Source organism: Armigeres subalbatus, chromosome 2, assembly GCF_024139115.2.
Source record: "Armigeres subalbatus isolate Guangzhou_Male chromosome 2, GZ_Asu_2, whole genome shotgun sequence".
In the NCBI taxonomy this organism is placed as follows: Eukaryota; Metazoa; Arthropoda; class Insecta; order Diptera; family Culicidae; genus Armigeres; species Armigeres subalbatus.
Window position 1 is genome coordinate 362985401 of NC_085140.1, and position 26333 is coordinate 363011733.

General features: G+C 37.4%; 3 protein-coding genes across 6 annotated transcripts in view; 2 read left to right on the forward strand and 1 right to left on the reverse strand.

The window, feature by feature from the left end:
• Positions 1–13657, reverse strand: part of LOC134213009 (bridge-like lipid transfer protein family member 3B) — a 48493-nt gene extending 34836 nt beyond the window's left edge. For 3 of the 4 annotated variants that reach the window (XM_062691456.1, XM_062691455.1, XM_062691453.1), the window contains exon 1: positions 13252–13657. In XM_062691456.1, coding sequence (XP_062547440.1) covers positions 13252–13295 — 44 coding nt within the window. In that variant the 5' untranslated portion in view covers positions 13296–13657. The remainder of the gene's footprint in view (positions 1–13251) is intronic. The other variant, XM_062691454.1, reaches the window with a different exon arrangement.
• A 633-nt stretch (positions 13658–14290) lies between these two features.
• LOC134217176 (uncharacterized) lies at positions 14291–15685 on the forward strand. Its single transcript, XM_062695955.1, has 3 exons — positions 14291–14659; positions 14719–14809; positions 15263–15685. Exons 1-3 carry the CDS (start codon positions 14485–14487, stop codon positions 15351–15353), a joined length of 357 nt encoding a protein of 118 aa, XP_062551939.1. The 5' UTR covers positions 14291–14484; the 3' UTR covers positions 15354–15685.
• Positions 15686–16636: 951 nt separating this feature from the next.
• On the forward strand, positions 16637–25900 carry LOC134213012 (ribonuclease 3). The gene is made up of 4 exons (XM_062691458.1): positions 16637–17346; positions 17451–18031; positions 18093–19369; positions 24198–25900. Exons 1-4 carry the CDS (start codon positions 16738–16740, stop codon positions 25841–25843), a joined length of 4113 nt encoding a protein of 1370 aa, XP_062547442.1. The 5' UTR covers positions 16637–16737; the 3' UTR covers positions 25844–25900.
• Positions 25901–26333: the final 433 nt, after the last annotated feature.

Genomic DNA, 26333 nt, shown 5'->3' on the forward strand with positions numbered 1-26333 from the left:
CCATCAAGTTAGCCGTCAAACAATCCAGCATACGACCGAACTGTGTGTGATTCTGTGCACTACAAAAATTCCACACATTTTTATTGGCAAAAATCCATTAATTTGATTCATGATTCTTATTAGTGCACACATAACCACTCTCCACGCGAAGTACAAATATAATCTATAATCAAATAAAATGTATGTGTGGTCTCTAATATGCAGTTATTGAATTTATGTGTGGGTACAAATTGCATATATTTGGGTCGCCAAATTGCAAAAATTTATGTGTGCGACAAATATATTCAATATAAAGATTTTTTTCGGTGTGTATGTGAATGAAAACCGAAAAACATTTGCCAACTTTTCATACAGTAATTGACGATTAAAGGTTGCATGAAGAAGAAGAAGTCGAAGAATGATATTTGAAAAATATTGCACGGGGAAGCATAGGGAAGTTTTTTAAAACTCTTCTAAAAAATTCTAGGGGCAATTTAATTAAAAACGGTCAGCAGTACGGGGTTGGACTTTCCTTCTACTGCATAATAAACGCAATTTTTCGATTTCAAATTTTATTTTATGATATCATACTTGATACATAGTATAAGAAAAGTACAACCCCGTACTGCTTTTCGTTTTTAATTAAATCGCTTCTAGAATTTTTGAGAAGAGTTTTAAAAAAAATTCCGTATGCTTCCCCGTGCAATATTTTTCTAATATCATCCTTCGATTTCTTCTTCTTCTTCATGCAACCTTTAATCGCCAATTCTGAACCGATTTTCTGGCAATAAGTAACATTCGACGGGAGACAACCTCTATAGTTCATTACTATTGAATATAATCCTGATCAGTCATTCACGCAATGTTATTAACAAAAGTTATGAAGAAAATGATTTGTAAATTGACCAAGGATGTTATCGATCATTTAGTAATCTGCGTTTTATCGTTTAGTAGTTTGTCGATAACTCATTCCAGAAGCTAAATTTCCAAATGCGTTGTGTGGTGAACTTCTAGTGCGAAGGTTTCTCTACAACTCTGTCTAACAACTTGTTCTTTGAATTTCACTAATAACGGAGCTATAGCGCTAGTAGCAGTAACTTTTACTAAATGATTGAAATTTTGTTATCATTTAGTATGAGTTACTGCAACTGGCGCCTTAACTCCGTTAATAGTGGAAATAAAACATCGACCTGTTAGGCAGAGTTGTAGAAAAATCTTCGCACTAGAAGTTCACCATACAACACATTTTAAAATTAGGCCTCTGTAATGAGTTATCGACAAACTACTAAATGATCGAACGCAGATTACTAAATGATCGATAACATCAAATTCATATAAGGATGATTGGTTAATTGGCTATAAAGCGTTTGCCAAAGCTTATCTGGGTTTTTGTATTAAAACTTTCCAGAGTTGATTTATGTTAATTTATTTTATACAAAGATTTTACGCTAACAATGTATGATTTGTTTTTTTTTTGGATTATCAAGTAAGTATTCGACGATAAAGGGCCGATGCCCACGTAGCGGTTTTTCAACGCCACGTGCACGCAGCGTTAAAATAACGCTGGTGTGCATCGGCGTGGTGACGCTGCGTTACCGCTTTTTCCCGGTGCACACCTGCGTTTTTTGACGCCACGTGCACTCTGCGTTGAAATGACGCTACGTGGGCATCGAGCCAAAGTCAGATCAAATGCAGTGATATTCGCAGCTACAAATGCTGGGAAAGAACTGATAGCTAGAAGCATATGTGTACGCTGGCTGTTAGGCTGTATAAGAATAGTTGTTTCCAGTATGAACGGCCGAAACTTTTTGCCTTTCTCGTACAACAAATTTTTACCGAAAGGCTATCATTTCACTCCAAAATCGATTTTTTATAGAAGTCTCGGAGACCCATGATGTTATATACCAATCGACTCAGCGCGTTGAATTGAACAAATGTCTATCCGTGTGTATGTTTGTGTGTACATGGAAAACGAAAAACTGTATTCGAAGTTGATCACTATTGGATATAATCACGATCAGTCATTGCGTTCAAAAGTTATGAAGAAAATGGTGCTTTAAACCGTATTATCTTTGTTGGTTGATTAGCTGAAAGGCGTTTGCAAGAGCCGTAGGCAATTATTTATTATGTGTATCACACTAAGGCGAAACCAAACGATTGAATCGAGAAAGGCATCGTCGCCGCTACGTTAATTCATGTTTTTTTTTCAAATGTCGCAAGCAGCTTTAATTATAACTGCCACAAAAGAGATAAGCGTGTTGACCTCTACTATCTTGTTACTTGAAATTATTGGCTGGTGGCGCTTCAGGAAAGAATGGCGTAAAATACACCAGTAGGGTACAGTGGCCCAACATCAGACAATCAATATTCAAACAACGGCCAACACTATGCACTTTATCCTCAACTGAGTTTGTTACTAAAAAAAACTCATCCCGCAACTAACGTTGTTTTCATTAAATTACAATAATTTTCCGCTTTTTCAACTCATTAGTCATTAGTGTGATTTTCTTTTAATTTGCTAATATAAACAACCTATCCAACATGACCACGGTTTATTTCTAAAGTAAATAGGGGAACGGTTCGCCACTTCATCTCATAGCTCCTATTTCAATCCCATCAAAAACAAAGCAATGGAAAGGAATTTGGTTTGTTTGGCAGTGAGCACGCATGTTGACAAAAAGAAGCGACGAATTTGGTGCCGTATTTCTTTGTTTAGCGATGAGATGGATATATGTACAGTGAGATGCAGATCGGGACATTTCCCCTAATTGTACTATTTTGTAACACACCTTGTTATGGCGGCAGTTGATTTATTTATACACAATTTAATTTGAATACATTAAAAAGTCACATGATCGTATTTGGTTTCAATAGTATCTACATGTACAGGGCCCTGTAGCATAATCCGACTAATAATATTAGCTACAAGTTACAAGTTACAAGCCAACAAATTACAAGTACTTGTAATTTGCGTCGCATAATAATGTTTTGCCAACTAATAATATTAGTACTTGTATTATTAGTAAGGTTGAAATTATTAGTCCGTCAGGTTCATTTACCTGTCAAAATTCATCCGATAGTTCACTGTCAATGCGGAGGTAGACGATTTGTTTACGTTTGTTTGCAAATTGGTGGATAGAATATATATTTTGACTGCGATAGGTATGCACGGAACACTCTCTGTAAATTTATTGATTCCGCGGTTTAAGCCGGCTTCGTGGTATTGGCATTTTTAACCAATTCAATGTAATGCACACTGGAGTCGTTTTTACGTGGTCTTTGAGATGGACTTAATTTTTAATTAAGGCGATTTGTAAGTTACGCGAACGTATCCTCCATGATAAATCGAATCCCGCTAGACTTAGTTTGTTGTGGGTTTTTGAAGAGGGTTTGTATTGTGAGGCTTATGCGGCTTTAGATTTTGCTTCTAATACGATTATGAAATTTAGACGATTTCTTTTTTAGTTCAAAATACTAACTGATGAAAATATCGTAATGAATTCTACTCAGAATTTAGGTAGTTTTTCCGTTTTTTTTCTTCCTTTCCCATGATTGTTGTCAAACATAGAGCAAAATGCATGGTCTTCAACGAGATTGTTTAGTATAATAATACAATAATACTACAATAATACAAATTTCAGTAAATTAATATATTCTCAATTTTGAGATGAATAAAGTCAACTTTGGTAAACTAAACTCAGCTTTGGTTAATATGTTTTAAGTGGATTAAGTTAAACTACTAAGTGTTAGGAAACTCTTTTTACTCAAAATTGGGTTATTGCTCCAAAGTACGGATTTCAGCTAAAACAACCCACTTTTGAGTAGTTTTGGGTAATTACTTTGCACAGCTAAAATAATAAAATAAATGCTACTTGTAAATTAAATTACAACACCATTCATACTTGTAAAAGATACTACAAGCCAACGCTTATAATTTCTACTTGTATTTTCTTTATGAAACAGTTACTTGTAAATTCCACTAATATTATTAGTGCGTTTTACTTGTAATATTAGTCTTGTTAATTCATATTTGTAGATTCATTATGCAACAGAAAAATACAAGTTACAAGCTACTCTACTAATATTATTAGTAAAATTTTGATTATGCTACAGGCCCCAGGTTGTAATAATTCGACGTTTGAGTTTAAAAATTTATGGGTGCAACGCTTAAAATTCTTTTCTACCACAATGAAGCAAAGTTTCCGTGTGTATGATCGATCGTAGTTTGCCTGATATTTACCATACTAAACTAACGACAAACTTGCTTACGATGATTGCACACGAGAACGTGACACAGAATAAATTCCAGAGTTTGCATCATATGCACAGATGAAATCCATCCTTGAGTTTAGTTGAGATAGACGGGATCTACACTAACAGTGGGGGGAAATATGAATAGAATTCGTCGGTTAGGTAAAATGCGCCGCCACGTTTTCTCGGCTTATAACCCAAATTTAGTCTCAAAATCGATAGTAGGGTAGAGAACCATTTGGGCAGTACCCCCTATTCCCGTCAGCAACGGTCATTACTCGAGTGCATTACAACCGAATTACTTGTTTTTAGTGCATGGTTAGTTTCTGTCGATATCTAGTGAGGTACAAAAAATAAAGCAATTTGTTTGGAACGCGGTCAAGTTATTAACGTTGCGGACGGGAATAGGGGGTACTGCCCAAATGGTCCCGCTCCCTAATGCTTTTCTAAAAATCTACTAAATTTATAAAACAAATAATCTGAACACAGATAAATTGATTACAGGATTAATCCGAGATCAAAATCAATAAAATTCACGATTTCATATCCAATCATTTCAAATCTAAATATCATTGCCCATTTTTAACCATATTAAAAGTTTTAACGTCCCCAAACAATTTTGGAATTTTCGGAACTTTTTTTTTGTAACAAGTTAGAGAAATATTTTTGAGTGTATTTTTTACCGTTATAACCTTGTATTAGGTTTGTTTGTCGGAAATTAGCTAAAACTAAAGAATCCATTCTTTGTTGTCAACTAAACTGTTTGATTTTGGGAAAACAAACAAAAAAATTGTCACGCTTTTTTCTCGGTGACTCTAATTTCCCCTCTTTTCTCCCGCTTTTCCCGTTTTCCGGGTTCGGTGGCCACCCTGGATACCGTCGTCGGGAGTGATAATGTTTCAAATGCTCACCCCCATTTGGGCCACTGTGTCAACTACATAGGGTATAACGACCAATAGTGGACCCCTAATCAATAGTAGGCTCTAAAGCCATATTCAGATTATTACAGCATAATATAAACATTTTCCAATGAAATTCCACTTTACATTTCGTTAATTTTATTACTTGCATTGGAAATGCAATGGGAAGTAAAAATAGGTATTTTTTTACAATTTTGTAAAAAACAAACACGAGTGTCCATTATAGAAACATTTTGGGGGGTTCATAATAGGTTAGAAGAACATCCCAAGTGTCGATTATAGAAAAACAATTTCCTTCTATGGACCCCCAAGGAGTCTACTATAGGGCAAATTCAGTCTTTGAAATGAACATCTTGAACAATTTTAGTAAAAATTATTGGAATAATTTAATTATCATAAAATCGTTGCAATATTGTTGATTTTTCGTGAAATTTTTTGGATCATATAATAACTGATTTAACTGATTTATTAGAGTATAAGAAACATAAAAAATTGTATTCAAAAACATGATTCCGGCTCCGTAATGCTTTACGGCAAATGACCCTTCCAAATAAATGATAGTTTAAAAAAAATAACAACTGATTTGTTAGATTGAATTGATAAAACTTCTAAAATACATTTTTATGGACGAAATCACCGTTGAGTTAAGAGATTTTCATCTCCCGTAACACGGTAGATCACGGTATGTTACGGTGTAAGATCTACCAAACAGAGCACTAGCTTAATCCATTTTTCGAGCTAGGGCAATAAGTTGTGGTAATTAAGGATTCATCGTATTTAGTCCTCGCTACTAACAACAGTGTTTGAAGTATAACAACATTAGCTTTACCATGCAGATAGTTGAAAGACTGGAATTTCTACCATTTAAGGTGACACGGGAAGCACAAACGATCATCAAATCGTCATCATTTCATCATTGAATGCTTAATTTTTTTTCTACAACAAATATGATTTTGAAAAAGTATCACCGGCGCGGCGGGTGCTTACTCGCAATCTACATGCTGATACATTTACAGTTACATCAAACAACTGAAAACCGAAATACGCCGCTCCAAAGTTGCGATGTGATAATGCTAGAAAGAGACGAAAGATAGGAGAAATAACACGGTGTTTAGTGCCTCCCCGAGTCACCTTAAGACTATAAACTGTATGCAGCCGAAGCAACTTTTCAGCAATTAACAACTAAGCTGGCAAATTTATAACAAATTTTCTGAAATAAATAACTTCCCTTTTCAATTTTATTCTGCATTCCTGATCAAATTAGCATTAATACTATAAAACTCTTCTTTTGGGCCACATGTTCTCATCTTATGTAGGTTAGACTGATGCATGTTTTAAAATAAAGAATGGAAGAGATGGCATTTACCATGTTTTATATCCTATATTATCATCTGCTGGGCAAATGCATTCTACGAAAGAAGGGATCACGTCCTCCCTTGATCCTTGAACCAAGCAAATTCCTGAATTGATTTTACCGGGTATTTTGAATAAAGGTTCATATTTTCGTGTGTCTCAAAAAGCAATTGTATGAAGTAGAGACCATGAACGTTCAACACAATGGCTCTAGCATAGCATAGCATAGCATAGCATATCTGACCGCACACTATCCTGGGTTGGCTGTCGATAGGGACGTTAGATGCGCCAGAAAAACAGCCTGGGGCTTGGCATGTTTTTCATTCAACGATCCCTTTGTTCAACACCTGGCCAGGTCCTTACGATCAGTGGGGAGTTGGGTGGGAAGTGTTGATTAGATACCTACTTAAGAAGATGCGGAGAACTCGCGCGACCTTCATAGGTATCTGGAGTTGGAATTTGGATGGGTTATTAAGGGGTGCTTTTCTTGGCGAAAAAGCGTGAATATTATATTTTTATTGGTATTGATATTGTAAAAGGTGATGTTTTGTTCTTGAATGTAATATGAATGAATATATTTTGGCAAAACAATTCCATTGATTTTGCATTCTGCAGCATATTTCTGAAATAATAAATTGTAGTAATATTAGAGTGTGATGCGTCTTCAGAATCTACGTCAGCACCCAATGTTTCTGAAAGTGAAGATAATTGTCATTTGGTTAGGTAAATCGTTTATGAAAAGATGATTGTTTATAAATGTTTATGCGAGATTATTTAAAATATATGGAACTTCATGGTAATTTGAGAAATTGAATGGGAATATTAAGAATAAGTGTATAAAAAAACATTGAAATTTATGAAAATCAAAGGAGAGCAAATTGATCCTTGGTGTGAAACAAACTTCACCAGCAACACTTGTTTCAGCTGAAAAGAAAATATAAATATTTAGTTTGAGATTACATTATTTGAAAAATAGTTCCCTAACCGAAGGACCTCAGCTTCAAGAAATCAGCGTCACTAGATCACCGTGTGTCAAAAATTATAAAAATACAAATGGTAAAAATTATTAAAATAAATATGTTTCTTCTATTATATTGGAAATGTTACCTTTCCTTTGTATCTTGTCAGCTTCTCCAGTTTTTGTAAAGTTTGATCATCGAACGTATTCAAATTTTGTCAGATAATAACGTCTTAGGCAAATGATGCCCTCTCGATCTTCCCGTATTTTTGCCTTTCTCGTATACTAAGTATACGGTAAAGGCTATATGATCGCTTCAAAAACAAACTTTTTATAGAAGGCGCGGAGACCCATAGTGTTATATACCGATCGACTCAGCTCGACGAATTGAGGTGATGTCTGTGTGTATGTGTGTGTGTGTATGTCTGTGCGTACCCGACCAAAAAAAGTGTCACTCATTTTCAGGTACTTATCCTTAACCGATTTACTCGCAACAAGTTGCATTCGACGCAGGATACTCTACCATTGCTTCCTATTGAAAATTGGTCAGATCGGACTATGGGCTCGGAAGTTATGGCCAAAATACCACTTTTTTTTATTAAAAAAATGAGTAAAAAAATGTCACTCATTTTTCAGGCATTTATCCTTAACCGATTTACTCGCAACATGTTGCACTCGACGCAGGATACTCTACTATTGTTTCCTATTGAAAATTGGTCAGATCGGACTATGGGATCAGAAGTTATGGCCAAAATTCCACTTTTTTATAAAAAAAATGAGTAAAAAAATGTCACTCATTTTTCAGGTACTTATCCTTAACCGATTTACTCGCAACAAGTTGCATTCGACGCAGGATACTCTACCATTGTTTCCTATTGAAAATTGGTCAGATCGGACTATGGGCTCGGAAGTTATGGCCAAAATACCACTTTTTTTTATTAAAAAAATGAGTAAAAAAATGTCACTCATTTTTCAGGTACTTATCCTTAACCGATTTACTCGCAACAAGTTGCATTCGACGCAAAATACTCTCCCATTGTTTCCTATTGAAAATTGGCCAGATCGGACTATGGGCTCAAAAGTAATGGCCAAAATACTATTTTTATAATGCACGAGAAAGGCACCATCACCGCTAGGTGGATTAATCAGGGTTTTTAGTAAATTTTTAATAAATATTTTAATGAAAATGTGGAAAAATAGATATTAGAAAATGTGACAATATGAAGGGATCAAAATATGTATATATAAAAATATGAGAATATGAAAATATAAAAAAAAGTAATATGAACATTTGAAAATATAAATAATAATGAATATGATAGTAAATAAAATATCAAAATATGACAATATGGATATATGAAAATATAAATCATGAATATATGGAAATATGTTATATAACTGAAATATGAAATATAAGAAGTAAACATTGAAACAAGCAAAATTATGAGAATATATCACATGAAAGCATAAGAAAAAGAAAGTGTGAAATATGAAAATAACTTCACACTTTCACACTATTATATTCACATGCTATAAAAATGAAAATATGAGAAAACGAAAGTATGAAAATATAAATGTATATGAAAAAATTAATATATGAAAATAAAGATATATGAAAATATAAATAAATGAAAACATAAACATATAAAATTATGAACGCACGAAGAAACGAAAATATGAAAACAAGATAAAATGGAAATATAAAAATTTGAACATAGGAAGATATGAATAAATGATAAAATGAGAACCTGATATTATGAATACATTTTTGAAAAATATATAAATACAAATATGAAAATATATAAGTCAAAAATATAGTTCCTTATCAGCAGTGTATGGCAGCATAAAAATACAACTTAATGAAATTATGAAAGCATAAAAATAAAAAAATATATGGAGATAAAAAAATAGCAAAATTTGAAAATATGGGAGTATAAAAATATGACATTATGAAATTAATTAAATATAGAACATATAAATATGGAAAAATGAGGAAATAAATATACGAAAATAAGAAATTATTCAAATTCCAAATTAATGAAAAAATGAAAGTGGAGTAAAACTCACGTTTCTTTTGAAATTACTGTCCAGATTGCTATCAGAAATCAAGGTAGGTGTAGTCCTTGATTTCAATCTAAGACAGAAATTACAAAAGCGTGAGGATTACTTCTCCGTACTACGCCCATCTGTACCGCAACTAGGGGAGGGAAAGGAAATGTTGATGTGATACTTAAAGAGAGGCTCTTCCCTCAGCGACACCCTCATAAGTACTACGGAGTTGGATATTGGGAAGGTATTCGTTGGGTCAGGATTTGCCTGTAGCTGGCAATGTGACCGTGGTAGATCTTACCCCGTAACACACCACGTAAAGGTGTCTACCCAGCGTTACGGGTACAAACGTTCACCACAATGTCTCTACGCCCTAAAAAATGAATTGAAAAAAGCATCATATCTTTTCCTGTCGTCTGCTGGGCAAATGCATTCTTTGCCATTCCCTTGCCTTTTGGCAGGCAAATGCATGCCTTGAAAGAAGGGAACATATCTGCCCTTTTTTTAATCAGAGATAAAGCCCGAAATGAAAGAAGGATTCATATTCTTTCTTGTTTACTGCCGGGTAAATGCATATATTGAAAGAAGGGATCATATCTCCCTTTACCTTCTACAGAGCTCTCTTGCCTGCTGCCGGGCATATGTATCCTTTAACAGAAGGGGCCAAATTTGCCCTTTGCTTTCCCTAAACAAAGCAAATGTATCATTTGAAAGAAATAATCATATCATTAAAACGATCGAATCCTCGAATATAAAGGAATTGTATCCTCTTTTTGCTTATGCCGGGCAAATGCATCCCTCTAAAAAGGGATCATATCTACTTTCGTCTTAAGACGAGCAAATGACTTGAAAATAAAAAGAGTCATATCCTCTCTTACCTTCTGCCGTGCAAAAGCAACCTTCAAGGAAAAGATCATACATACAAATACCATTACCTTAAACCGAGCAAATGGCTGAATTAGAAGAAAGAGTCTGCTGAACCCTCAGACTGATTAGAGCTCTGTGTAAAGGTGAGATTCAGAAATGCCAAACGCAATGAAATCAGATGTCTGTACAAAAACAAATTCGGAACTCATAAGAAGAAACAAAAATATGGTTGAACTTCAGCACCAATGCATGGAAAAATTCAGTATTATCCCACTTATTGTCTCGAAGGGTATAAATAGCGGTATCTTAATCTAAAAAGGCCTTTCATTAGGTTTGAGAAATATCTGAATAAAAAAACGACTATGTAATTCATTCCTTCTCAATAGAAATGGAGCAGAAATACATGGACTAAACAAATGACACGGGCATACTACAAAAGTTCAATGAAATGGACGCAGTGTTTCATCCCGATCGAAGAAAACTGTGTTAGTGTATGTATAACACAAATTTTAACATAGTGTTAGAACATTAAAGTCTAATTTTGCACAATGTAATGATGGGCTGAAAACTGTAAAATATGTACAGTTCCAATTTTTCGAGTCGATTTTTACACTTAGCCCAGTGTACCTTATATGAATAATCTGTGAACTGTGAATCTTTCGGAAATTCCGGTGTCACGGGACCAGAAGTTTCGAAACCTTCTGTAGGCATTTTTGTTTGGAATTCGGAAAAATCGAAGGGCTATCGAATATTCAAACTATATAAGGTGTCTCTATGGGAGATTTTTTTTTACGAAAATCCGTATCTCTGAAAAACCCACCACGCGAAATAGTATACCTAGTCTCCTCTTTCATGTCGTGGGTAATCTAAAATATTCTATCGGGGAATCCAGAACAATTTTAATTTAATTTTTAATGTTTCGGTATCTCAATATAAATCTTATTTACCACTAAACTCACCACCGCCAAAATGCATTAAAATGACCCCCGATAGAACATTTTATAATTGCACTTACGTGGAAGTGGGTGTTTCAGAGATACTGATTTTTCTGAAAATAAGTGTCTTCGGACAAAGACACCGTGATGATGATACTGTCATAGCAAGTCGTGATGGCGACTCTTCAAACCAAGGAAGTCGAGTTCATAGAGCTTTATTAGGGGATCGATATTGCTGAACAAAACTAAATGTTTTCCAGTGTGAATTGTTACAATTCCAGGACTGGCTAGGAGTTCCAATGTGGGCCGAATATGTCCTAAACATGCTCCACAGTTGATCAAAGTATTAGAGAATTTCAGCAACACAGCAATGCAGATGGGAATGGTTCTCAGTTCAAATTTTCATCGGTTCAACCCAGAACAACTCCAGGATCAGGTCATCAATCTTGGATTCAAACTACGTGTCATAATCTTAAGACCAGTTTTTTTTTACTAAAGAATAATATTATCAAAATCTGTTCGAAGACGGTGCGGTAAGACGCGCGGCTACAAAGCAAGACCATGCTGAGAGTGGCTGGGTTTGATTCCCGGTGCCGGTCTAGGCAATTTTCGGATTGGAAATTGTCTCGACTTCCCTGGGCATAAAAGTATCATCGTGCTAGCCTCACGATATACGAATGCAAAAATGGTAACCTGGCTAAGAAACCTCGCAGTTAATAACTGTGGAAGTGCTAAATGAACACTAAGCTGCGAGGCGGCTCTGTCCCAGTGTGGGATGAAATGCCAATAAGAAGAAGCAGTTCGAAGACGGAAAAGATTCATTTCCACCCCTCATGTCAGACGTATACAGGATAAGACTGATAAATAGATCTATACTAATGACGGACACCGTAAAAAGAGCGTAAAAATGGTAGAACTATGGAACATAGAACAAAGAAAGGAATGTTCGTTCGAAAGGCACTAAGGTTCATCCTTAACTAAGGCAGATAGTATTCCACTAAAGTTGATTTATTAAATTAGTTCAATTATCATATTATTCTTTTCATGGCATTCTTGAATGCATATATCCGACTTTCTTGCTTTTCTTATTATCACTACACCATATATTGTCCTTGACCTGACAAAAAATCTGAACCTACAGACTAATGTTTTAGTAAATAAACAAAAAGTTCCAATTCCACATCGCCAGTCATGACCAAGAAATTCATCACATACATTGCTGTTGCCATATCTCGACGACGAATCGCCAACTTGAGACTACGATGGTGTTTTGTCTTTATGAGGGGGTTCCCGACAGTTGAACATTATTACACCTTCTTTTCCACGTCATCCACCTGCTGCGACAAATTCAGATAGTGACTATAACTATATCTCATAGTATTAATATTAAATTGTATTAATAAACATAAAAACAAAATCCTTTATTTTATTAACTCATGTCTTTTATGTAATTGTACTGGACATTCGATTCCCAGCGATCTCTTTAGGTCAATCGAAAAGTTCAGTATAAAGGCTCATGACAATAATGGAATGGGTGTTAGTAGTGGCAATGTATAATGGAATTACAATGGGGGTGGCAGAGTTCAGTATTGCACTGAATGGCTGTAAGAGAAAATGATGGCAACTTGCCCGTTTTCGTCGGCTGCCCACAAGTACCTGCATGATGATAACAACTAGCACTAGGTACATTCCAAAAGGCGTGGTCAGAAATCTGTCGGCGATAACTTATCTCTTAATCACTAAATCCTTCCGAAAAAGCACATTTTTGTTTCCAGCTGTTAGCTTAAACCCCAATTCTTGGTAGAAACGAATCACAAAAAAATCACTTCCTTATTGACATGGCTTTTCGTCGTACACATGAGCTATCCTTGCACAAGTAAAAAGTTGATTGCTAACAGTGGTTGTGAGGAATATACTCCATCGCATTAACAACACTTACCGTTGAAGATGCTTCAGCAATTGATTTTTGATTATAGACACCATTATTCCGTCAGGGTCATGAACACGGAGCTTCTAATTCCTTCACTGATAAGACCACACAAGCACTCCACAGCTGTGCTGACAAAGAACAAACCGCTCACTTTCACCCACATACACCCTATACCATCCACTATAGAATATGACAACGAAGACGATGACACGAATGTATCCAAGACGATAAAATTACGTGATTTCTACAAGACAGGCCTTTCCATGCACATTATAGTAGATTATTTAATCAGAAGCTGCAATTTAACAACACTTTGCACAATTTTCTAATCCCGAACATACGTTTATTTTATAAACACGAAAATACACAGAATACACGTCCACCGACGAGAAGACGTGAGCGAGTTTTGAAGAAAATTTTTGACGTTCTTTTTTTGTGTTTCGTTCTTGTTTTTTTAGTCTCTCCTTTTGTTATGACTTTTCTATATATACACTACAACACCCGAGTAGCCATTCTCTGAGTTCCTTTTATTCTCGAATTAAACTCAAATTATAATGCATTTTAACCTATTTTAACGTAAAAGTCCGGGCGTAATTAAATGCGTTTTACGGTGTGGCGAATCAAGGTTATAAACTTATATTGGGTTATAGAGGCTATAGACGAATTTATTCAAGTAAAAATAAGAAGAAGACAACTGACGGTGTTAACTTTCGACAGGTCCCACCGGAGGACCAATGTTTTGACTGTGTTCTTTTTGCGTCAGATGCTTTATTCTTTGGGAAAATTGACCCTAAAAAGATTATAGAAACAATTGAGCGAATAAAAATGTTTGATGGGAAAGGTTATTCTATCTTGCAACAAAATGCGCTTATATACATCATAAGTTAAATCTATGGATTTTTGCCAATAAATATGTGTGGATTTTTAGTAGTGATGTGATATCGAAGCATCATTGCCACAATCCACCACGTGGCGGCTAAATTTTCAAAAATATCAGTTATAGAACTTGCTGACGTCTAATAATCTTTCTCTTTCAAGCGCATCCCGAATAGAAATAAATCGTTCGCCGAATGGTTGATATCATTAGCTTTCCATTCCACTTATCATCATCATAAACTTTATGATAGTTGTACAATTATATGATTAATAAAAATAACAACCCGATTATATGCAATAATTAGCAGATTATACATGTTTTAATAAGCATTACCTGATATCATTCCATTGTAAACGTATCTCACCATGAATAATATAGGAAGAAATTTGGCAACTTTATTTTGCAGTGTAGTAGTGGGAATTGGATCGGAAACAGTTCCGACTGCCATTTCATTTTTTTCTTCCGAAGTCAACGGCGGTGTGGATAAAGAATTGTACCATTTGTATTCAAAATACAAAAATAAAATGGATCAGACTGCAAGTAAGTGCAAACTATATTACACAAAATATAAATGATATATATTTATTGTTTATTTACAGAAACTTCTACGGGAAAAAAAGTACGCTCTGAAAAACCGTATGCCATGGAACGGGTGGATTTGGTTGAGCCACGGAAAACAGGCTTGCGAAGGTAAGAATAGTTTATGATAAACTTAATGTAAATATGTGATTCATAATTGATCCGATAATTGGACAGTATTGCGACTGGCCGTACCATAATTCATACATTAATCTATACAAAATGACCATAAAGGCACGTTTCAGATGGAAATAATTATGAAGCAACTTCTATATGGGACTTCATACAGGTGGAATGATTTTATAATTATTTTCAATTAAAACGTGCCTTTGCAGTAAACATGCATTCAAATTACTTTCATTGATTGAAATTTCGGATCATTTTATGCTGAGAGGCATAAGCCCTCAATCTAACAACAGGGAACGAGATTTTCATCTTCAAACAAGACCATGTCAGCGCTGACATTATCATTATTTCTGGGAGTCATAAAACATGAATAATGCTCATTCAGGACTCCATATTCATAATTTAGTCATTCATTGTTTTCTTTGATTTTTTTTATAGGAACAAGTGGCACCATAGAAATCTGCGAAGAGTCACGGGTGAAAGAACATCAGATCTCATGGACATGGATAAAGTAGCTCAATCTAAGTAAGACATAAAACGGTAAAAAGTTTTTAAGTGACTATAAGGGCGAATCCGAATGAAATATGAAGTCAACGTAAATTTTTGGCGAAATTTAAGGCCTATAATTCCCCAATATAACATTTTTGTTGTTTGAATAACTACGTCGTAAAGCTATTTTCAATAGTATTTAGTTTTGCTCTAGGATGTTTTGCTTTACCACAAACTTGCCAGAAAATTGGAAAAAAAATGAAATAAGAGGCAAGAAAAACATAAAAATACATAATTTATCAAGATACAATTAGATATCTGATGCAACATTGATAATAACAATATAACAATAACAATAAACCTAGTGATGTTTTCGAATGGAATAAGAACATTATTTTATTATTATATTTAAAACATTGTAATTAATATATAATAAAAACATGTTTTGTGCTTAATTATTCAATTAAATATAAACCGAAAAAACATAATTTAAGAGCAATAGTAGTGATCTTTAACTATCTTATCCAGTATCATAGTTCGTAAAATAGTATTATACATCCTATAATACAGTTATCATATAATTGAATGTTTATTATACATCTTTCGATTTGAATTAATCACTGAATCATTATTTCATCTCCAATTCGATTTGAGAAAAATCATACTATTAATCTTTTTCGTTCGAATCAATGATAATCCCAATCATAGCTTTTGAAAAGACATGATGATAAGCTAATGATATCTGGTAAAATCGCTTAGCAAAAATGTATGGAAAATTTGGCTGGTTTGAATGGTAACGATACTTAACAACCCATTCAGTGTATCATCCAAAACCAAATTATTATAAACGCTATCGTAAATATTATTCATGGTATAATTGTTGTTCGATATTTTTTATGATTCCATTAAAAATTCAATTACAATTCACTATAATCAAAAAACGATAACTAGAAAAATACACGTATAATTTTAATCTATTCGGGATAGGAAGAGTAGGATTTACATATTGTTCTCGTTGGGAAACAAATCCTGTTCCGTTTATGCGCTTGAAAGAGAAAGATGACTACGTAGCGAAATTATTATTTTCCTATTTCATTGAATGGTGCTGGATTGCGTTGGTGGGAACAAATTAATAGCCCACCAGAGGAAGGAAGAAGCTTTTGTTTACAAAAGCAGTTTCGCCTTTTTGGATTTGGCAGCAGCATGGAATGAATTAGTTAATAATCTGGACTAATTTGGTTTAACGTGTAAATCATTGAAAAGGCCGATCAATTTTTTGTGCACGAAAGGCACGAAACCGACGAAACAGACAATCTGTCAAACACATTTATTAAAGGCCAGATTATTCTGTTTTGTTTTACTTCCATCATTTCCATTGATAAAAGTGCGTGAAGGAAAATATTCAAGTTGTGGCTGATTTTAAAATGAGTTATTACCGATCAAATAAGCATTATTCTGCACCATATGCTGGGCGCACGACCAAACCCGAAGAAAATTGTAACTATAATCGATCTAATCCACCAAGAGATCCTCCGCCACCGGGAACTTCAACAGTCGATCCATGTTTGCCGAAGGAAACAAACTTCAGTGTGCCTCCACCGGCAATCTCTTCGTTAAGACCAACTTCTGTACCACCGGTGCGCCATCCGCGGTCGTCTCCGAGTAGAAATGATACACAACGGTATCATTCTTCGGGACAACCGTACTACTCTGGTCAGTATTCATCGTCCTCACGCTATTACGATTCGTCTGGATCAAGAAGCAGTGAGAGAAGAGAAGAATCCGAACATTCAAGAAAAGAAGGATTTAGTCGAAGCCGTTCCTCGCCTCCTCCTGGAAGTTACTCTTATCGCAGTGGGCGAAGCTACTCCGTTCCCAATAGGGACCACGAACGTAGACCGAAAAGTCGAGATCGGGAGCGCGATCGTGATAGATCAACAAGGTCGTCTACTCGAACAGACCATACGAGAAAAGTCGAGCCGTCCTCTGTAGACAGCAAGGACCGACCATCACGCGTTTCGAGATTCAAAGTGGTAAATAGGATTGGTCTAAATTAGAAACTATTTGAGTTTTATTTTATCTCCGTTATCTTTAACTTTACTATTTACTGACAACCTTATTGATTTCTCATTTATAGGATTCTGAACGTGAGGCGATATTATCAAAGTGGCGTAAAAACTATTGCGAGACTCCGGAGGACATTCGTAAGAAGTTGGCAGAACTGACTAACGATGAAGATAAAACCTCATGGGTTCGATCATCTCCCGCGGATTTATTCTACCGTAGGATTTCCGACAAAGTGGTGGAAGGAACTCCTCGGTTGGACGCGCTCTGTGTATTGTTTGAAGAGGAACTTAACCGCCGATCGGAGCGTGTGCGTGTAAAACAAGCACCGTATCAACCGCCTCCAAGAAAGCACAAAGTTCGCATCTGTCGCCACAAGAATGATAAGTGCTCCTCCTCGGACTCGTCGGATGACGAATTAAATTTTGAAGAGGAATGCAGCATGGAAGAACTAACGGTCAAAATCAAACATCCCTATCGTCTACATGTGGATCTGTGGCACAACGATCCGGGGGAAATGAATGACGGTCCGTTGTGTCGGTGTTCGGCACGATCTAGAAGAACTGGTATACGACATGGGAAGTATCCAGGAGAAGTTGGTTTCAGCAAATGTTTATCAAATTCCAATAATGCCGATAAGCTGTACCATTACAGGTAAAATGTAACAAAACAATATTTTTATCCAACAAGCTATTGAATTTCATCGTGTTTACAGAATAACTATCTCTCCACCTACAAACTTTCTAACTAAAACTCCAACAATTATTAAGCACGATCAGCACGAGTTTCTATTCGAAGGATTCTCGCTCCTTTCCCATCAACCTATTGGCGAATTACCCACATGTAAGGTCATTCGTTTCAACATCGAGTACACAATTCTTTACATTGAAGAGCAAATGCCTGAAAATTTCACAATCCGCGAGTTAGATTTGTTCGAACGGTTCATGTTTAAAGAGTTGCTCGAGTTGGTTGATTTCACCGTATATCCTTCGGGTGCTTTTCCGGAAAATTCATGCCCTTGCTACCATTTTCTTCCGAGATTTGTTCGAGATCTTCCGGATAACGGTAAAGAAGTGTTGGCGATGGGCGAAGTTTTGCGCTATCTACTGGACAATTCTGGTCCCTTGGTTGCTCCTGATATACTGAAAGAGATGAATGACCTGAGCCAAATCGAGTGGCAAGATTACGTTGACTACGTGAAGGGAATGGTGGTGACGAATCCAGGCATGAAACCATGCTCGGTGCGAGTAGATCAGTTGGATCGAAATGTAACTGATGTTCCAGAAGTGAGTTTGGTGGACGACAAAGGTAATGTGCACCCTGTTATCGTTCACTTTGGCATCCGACCTCCCCAGTTGAGCTACGCAGGTAATCCCGAATATCAGAAAGCATGGAGGGAATACGTGAAATTCAGACATTTGATAGCGAACATGTCGAAACCATCATTCGAAGACAAGCGAAAGTTGGAGGCAAAGGAGAACCGACTGCTGGAGATGCGAACACAAGGGCGAATGAAGCGCAACATAACGGTTGCCGTCAGTGCAAAAGGGTTCTATAGAACTGGAATCATGTGCGACATGGTACAACATGCTATGGTCATTCCGGTGTTAACCGGACACTTGCGATTCCATCGTGCGCTCGACGTTCTGGAGCAGCATATTGACTACAAGTTCATCAACCGCTACACGCTGCAGTTGGCTCTGACACATCCTTCGTATAAGGAAAATTTCGGCACAAACCCCGATCATGCGCGTAATAGTTTAACCAATTGTGGCATTCGGCAGCCGGAGTACGGCGATAGGAAGATACATTTCATGAACACGCGCAAGCGCGGCATAAATACACTGATCAGTATCATGTCTCGGTTTGGCAAGGAGTATGAAACCGACAGCAACATAACACACAACGAACGGTTGGAGTTCTTGGGCGATGCGGTGGTGGAATTTATAACTTCGATCCATCTGTTCCACATGTTCCCGGATTTGGAAGAAGGTTAGTACTGTTCAAAGTAAATAACGCGTAGCACGAACTATTAGCGTTTAATTCCATGATACGTAGCGTTTCGTAAGATGCGTATATCACTTATTGATAACAATAATGATTTAGGATGCATCCACTGGCGGCGCCAGCCAACATTTCAAAATGGCGAAACTGCTTTTGTGAATAAGAGCTTCTCACGTCGCAGGTGGGCTTATTTGTGCCCACCCACGCAATCCAGCGCCATTGAATGAAAGAAAAGGAATCGCTGCTTCCATCAGTGGTGTTGAATTGCGTGGGTTGGCTCAAATTAGCTAACCAGCGACGTGGGAAGCTCTTGTTTACAAAAGCAGTTTCGCCCTTTTGAAATGTTGGTGCCGAATTGTATGATTGCATAGTGGGTTTATAAATGCAAACACGGTTTTTCTGATTCCGACAGGTTATAAAAAAACATTCATATTCCACTGCAAGACAAAGGAGATCTTTTAGAAGTTTTATTTATTTGAAAGTTTGGTACGGTAGTGTTATGAGTAGTGCGGCAAGGGTCTGTTTCTTTAGTTGATGTGTCGGGTACAAAAATGGAAGTGCGAAGGGGTGGGGAATGCTGCAAACTCATTTGAGGCTAGAGTGACGGCAATTTGTGATGCTAGTTTGTGGTACTGAGATGGTTGTCATTCCATTTGGTGTGACTAATACGGGAGGCCATTTTTTCTAATTCTTTTATTTAAAGGCTCACTCGCCGTAACCAGCTTTACAGAGCCAAAATCTTGATTACCAATTTCATTACACCGTCCCCTTTTTATTTTTCTTCAAGAATATTCTTTCTTTCCGTGCCAAATTATTATCGTTGTTATAATCCGTGCTTGAAAAACACTGACCACCGCAAACTTTTTTGGATTCACTTTCTACCTTCCTTTTTGAACGCCGTCGCCTTGCCGTCGCTTGTGTGTAACTTCAGTTCGTTCGGCAGATGAACTCAATGTATGTTCGTCTATGCCAGTCCATTTGTTTTTCTTCTCTTGTCGTTGTTCTTCAACAATAGATTCGATGGCGGCGATAATGTTTGCAGTCCGTTGCTCATGGGAGGAAAATCAGCTTGTGTAAGCAACTTGTCGGATGGCTTGGATAAGGATGGAGTTTTATTTCCAATGAATGTGGAGGAATCTCTACATTTTGCTCCCCGATGGCCCGGTTGGCCACATTGCATACAGGATTTGGGCTGGTTGGTGTATGTTACCATGGTAGTTTCGTTTCCAATAATGATGAACGATGGAATGTGTCGTAGAAAACACATCCTATTCCGGGATGTTTCCACGTTTCATCTCTGATCGAAATAACCTCTCCGAATTTCAACATGATATCGGTTGTTGTAGTGTGGCTTATTGATGGCGGGAGATTGTGTAGCCGAATGGTCACCGCCTCACAATCGACAAAAACAGGAATACGAAACTCACTCTTTCCACAATGCATTATTCGCATCCACTTGTTCTCTGTCTGATAACATGACACAACTTCTGCTGAATGTATTTCGACGAGCACACAGTTGTATATCTATATACTGAAGTTTTATGTCAGTTTCTAAAAACTGTAACACTTTCCCAGTATCTGAACGAACTTAGAGCACACTAAAATCTATTACTTATTATTCTTCTTATTGGTATTACATCCCCACACTGGGACAGAGCCGCCTCGCAGCTTTGTGTTCATTAAGCACTTCCACTGTTATTAACTGTCAGGTTTCTAAGGCAAGTTACCATTTCTGCATTCGTATATCATGAGGCTAGCACGATGACACTTTTATGCCCAGGGATTCGAGACAATTTCCAATGCGAAAATTGTCTAGACCGGCATCGGGAATCGAACCCAGCCACCCTCAGCATGGCCTTGCTTTGTAGCCGCGCGTCTTACCATTATCATTATCATTACTTATCACTATTAATGTGTTTTTACACACACCACCTATTTTCCACAGACTGCTATCAAAAGCGATAGAAGTAAAAAAAACGCGACCAACTTGGTATGTGTCTAGCTGCCAACAGCGCGTGAGGCCGTTCTGCATGCTGTAAATATGACCGAGTTGTATAGGAAAACTTTTCAGTTCCCATGAGGGGCCGGCGACTATATTGCGAACTTTTGCCTGCCATGAGTCGTATTTTTGCGAGTCCGTTTGAGCATCTGGTGGAATAGTGATTTGGACCATCAAATTGGTGATTCTAGTTGAAATGGCTGATTTACGTCTCACGACTTACTGACAAGAAACGTTCTCCATTTTCGGTGAACTTAAGCCTTCTGCACCAGGGGTGTATAAGTAAGTATGCTTGTGGGATATTCTGTTCTGTTACTATAACGGATTTGATTGGTCCTATCCATCGATGTACACATGGGGGAGAATGAGGTTATCACGCGATTCATTTCGTTCATGAATGTGTTTAACTGAAGGGCATCGTACGCCTGTCATTGGCGAACAAAGCTCGTGTACTCTGCATCGAAGCTTAGAACCGGTGTTAGGGCGCAATCGTTGATGCGAACATATTTATATTCGGTTAGTTACTGCAAATAAATTCTTTACATCGTTATATTGCTGCATGATTAAGTCTAGGAACTTTTTTCAAATGGGCGTAATTGATTCTGACCTTGATTTTTGGAATGATGATTGTGCTGTTAACTCGAACTATTTTAGTCAACTAACGTACTCAACAGAAAGAATAGATTGCGATCTATCAGGTAGTAACGCCAGTTGCACGAAATATGCTGAATAGAGAGAGTAGGAGCCGTTTCAAATTTCAAGGTCAAATACAGTTACGCCTATTTGAAAAAAGTTCCTAGAAGTGTTTGATTTCGATAAAATATTGAAAGCAAAAGTGTGCATAAAAATTTCCATAAAAAATCAGCTTCTTCGGGTGGATGATAAATACAATGGGTGACTGCTGCTGTTGTTGATTTCTGTTATTTGAATCGTCATCTTGATTTAGCTTGTTGAGATTTTTGACCCTGATATGCTGTTTAGGATACATTGTAGAACTATGGATGGAATTACAAGCCGGAGAGAAGCAGTGACAAGGACTATCACTTAAGGTCACTCCTGACGGAATCCAAGTTTCAAAGTGCTCGCGTTTTCGGGGGCACACCACTCGATACGGAAGCAACGCACAACTGTCATTTTTATTATTTCACGCATGCTGCGATGCAGCAAAGCTAAATCAACAAAAATGACAGTTGTGCGTTGCCTCCGTATCGAGTGGTGTGCCCCCGAAAACGCAAGCACTTTGGAACTTGGATTCCGTCAGGAGTGACCTTAAGACTACGTTTCATTCTCCTCTCCGGACAGATCGATTAACGAAGACTAGGGCGAACGTTCGTCTAGCATGTTGAAGACCCCAGGGTATGGTTGGGCGATGTAGTTGGCTTGGGAAATATGCATATCTTCTGTGTCGGAAATGTACTTGGCTGAATCATTTGCCTTCGTCCGTTTTGCTTCTGATTCAAGGCTGTACGTTGATGCTCCTATAGATTGATTAATGTTCGGATTATTGTTCCAGAAGTTTTCAGCTGTGGAATCCGAAAATGTCTTCGTTGTTGACATAGACGATGTATTTTGTTGAACAGGGTTTGAAGATGCTTTCTTGGATTTTTTGCTTTTTCTTTGGTTTTGCTAGTGTAGGATAACTAGTTGGAGGAAACGCAAAGTTTCTTAAAAGAATCGTTGTCTTCTTTGAGGGCGTGGATCTGTTCGCCTTTTTTTCGCCACTGATTATTCGAGTGCTTCTTCAAGGTGTCCAATCTGGAGCCTTTTCGAATCGTCTCTTCTAGCGTGTAGATACTTTAATCTCGGCAATCTAATTGAGTTCTCATATCGAATATTAGATTTCTGAAACCCTTAAGCTTAATTTGTAATATTCGAGGATTCAGCTGGTGATGAAGTATGGAATACTCGAATCGTTGCATCTTTCTTGCCAAAACCAGCAACGCTAGCTAAAGAGCGGAAACCAGTATTTGCCTCATAGATCTTCCTAGCTTCGTGATATTGGATTCTTTGGTCAACCCTTATGTGTTGGATAGCATCTTCCGATTGGTAAGTGGGGTACCTTCAGCTTCCTACTGAATGACCGTCAGATTTTCAACCTGTACAATAAGCGGCTTTGGTACACTTTTCCACTTCGGTGATTGTATGTAGTGTAACTGATTACAAATACCACACGATATGTTGTACTGCTTGAAACGAGCAGCTACTTCGAGCTGCTCATTGGATAGCACCACTGATTATGCTTACTTTGGCGATGAAACAAAGGTTCACTTTGATTATGTTTTGCAAATAAAAACGAGAATAAAATGTGATTTTCTTCTTTCGGCTGATAACCATGGTTAAACGATTCGATACGCTGCGATTATTTGACGTTTGGGCCGGTTTGGGCGCGGTGGTCTCAATAATTAGGTATATACCTACACTTCGCCAGCTATAGAAAAAGGGCGCGACGATGTGAAAAGATATCCGCTATAGGGAAAATACGCAACCGCATGTATCGGTCTCGCTGAATGAACAAAATAAGAAGCATTTTATCTTGTTTCCCATGGTTATATAAGAAATCGTGTCCCTAATAGTAAATTAACGTGAAACGTGACCAATGCCCTTTAACATAGCTTATCAATTATTTCTGTATTATCAGTAGGATATTTTGAACTTTTGTTTTCCAAATAAAAATATTTTTTTTATCGTCTATCATTAACGAGAAATTAATTGAAATCAAATTTTGCAACCGCTGCGTACCTATATCTTAGAAAATATTTAACTTCTGTTGTTTCTGGGTGGATTCCCACACACGCTGACAACCGTTATATCTTACAGGTGGGCTGGCAACGTATCGTGCAGCTATTGTGCAAAATCAACATCTAGCCGTACTGGCCAAAACACTGCATCTAGAAGAGTTCATGCTGTACGCCCACGGGTCCGATCTTTGCCACGAGCTAGAACTGCGACACGCCCTAGCCAACTGTTTCGAAGCATTGATGGGCGCCCTCCTACTGGATGGTGGCATTGAGACGGCCGATCGGGTATTCGCCTACGCATTGTTCCAGGAAGATACAAGTTTGCGCAGTATTTGGGTTAACTACCCACCGCATCCGCTACAAGAGCAGGAACCGCTAGGCGATCGCCATCATATCAAATCATTTGAAATGTTGAAAACGTTGACCAAGTTCGAGGACGCGATTGGTATCAGCTTCAATCATATTCGTTTGCTAGCCAGAGCTTTTACGGATAGATCCATTGGGTTTACCAACTTGACACTGGGCTCGAACCAGAGGCTGGAATTCTTGGGAGATACTGTTCTGCAGTTGATCTGCTCTGAGTATCTCTATCGACACTTCCCCGAACATCATGAAGGGCATTTATCGCTATTGCGAAGCTCGTTAGTTAACAATCGAACCCAAGCTGTTGTTTGCGACGATCTGGGAATGACCACGTATGCTGTTTATTCAAATCCAAAAGCCGACTTAAAAACCAAAGATCGGGCAGATTTACTAGAAGCATTCCTGGGCGCACTATATGTGGATAAAGGCCTTGAGCATTGTGAAACTTTTTGCCATGTCTGTCTTTTTCCGAGGTTGCAAGACTTTATCATGAACCAAGACTGGAACGATCCTAAGTCGAAGCTACAGCAATGTTGTCTAACACTTCGTACGATGGATGGAGGGGAACCGGACATTCCCATCTACAAGGTTATTGAATGCAACGGCCCCACAAATACCCGCGTTTATACCGTAGCCGTTTATTTCCGTGGGAAACGATTGGCTTGTTCGAACGGTCACAGTATTCAACAGGCCGAAATGAACGCTGCTAAAAAAGCCCTCGAAAATTCCAAGGATCTTTTCCCACAGTTGGATCATCAGAAAAGAGTGATTGCTCAGAGTTTAAAAAGGCAACGTGTTCGGAGAGGTTCCGCGGACGATAGGTCCGATGATCAAGACCGACGTGATGGAGGTTCTTCTGAGTCATCATACAGCAATGAAAGATCATCGGATTCTTACCGGAAGAGACGAAGAAGGGTGCCGGAAGCACCACAGCTGCCGAAGCAGTATCAGATGAAAGAAATCGACAGTGACAGCGATGGAGTCGAGGGAAGAGACAAGAAAAAGAAAACTACTAGGAGACTACCGAAAAAATCGCGTTTTACGGAGAATATTGCTACAACCAACCAAAAAGAGAAAGTATCAACAGCAATCAGTTTGGTCAAGCAGTATGATTCTTTGTCGGATGAAATGGATCTTCAGTTAGAGGCGATTTCTGAATCAGATGAAGATTTTGGCGTTGCAAAAATCAAGGAGGAGGATCGCGTTAGTAAGATGTCCGTCGTAAACATGAACCATGATTCAGCAGCAGAAAATGGTGTTTTGCATTTTGACAACGGTACATTTGCCAATTCAGTGCAAATATTTAAATTGGAGGGTACCGATGATGTTTCATCAGATCTCGAATCAGGTGAAATTGAGTAAGACTAATTGTGGCTAAAAACATATAAGTACATTAATAAAATCCTAAGATTAAAAATAGGCATCGGCTTCATTATTAATTGAGAACATTCCATAAGGTAAACACTATTTTATTGGATATTGTAAAAAAAAAGCAAAATAGTTGGTTTGAAATGTTGGAGCTACACCAAAATACTACACGATAAAGACCAACGCATTTATCTGCTTTTGTGCCTCAAGCGAAGGCATGTCGGACCTCCATCCGTGTGTAAGTAGTATGAAGAGAGGATATTAAATCAATTTTTCCTTTCTTTATTTGGTAGGCTCTTTGCATTACTTAAGGTGGTTATACAACAAAGCCACAAATCGGCCATCTTGGAAACCACGTGCTTTTTCTAGTGATTTTTCAAGAGCACGAATTGAGAGAACAACAACGCCCATGGGAATCACAACATCTGTAGATCGTTTGATTACTCATGCTAAGCAATCGACTTTAATTTCAGCATTGTACAAA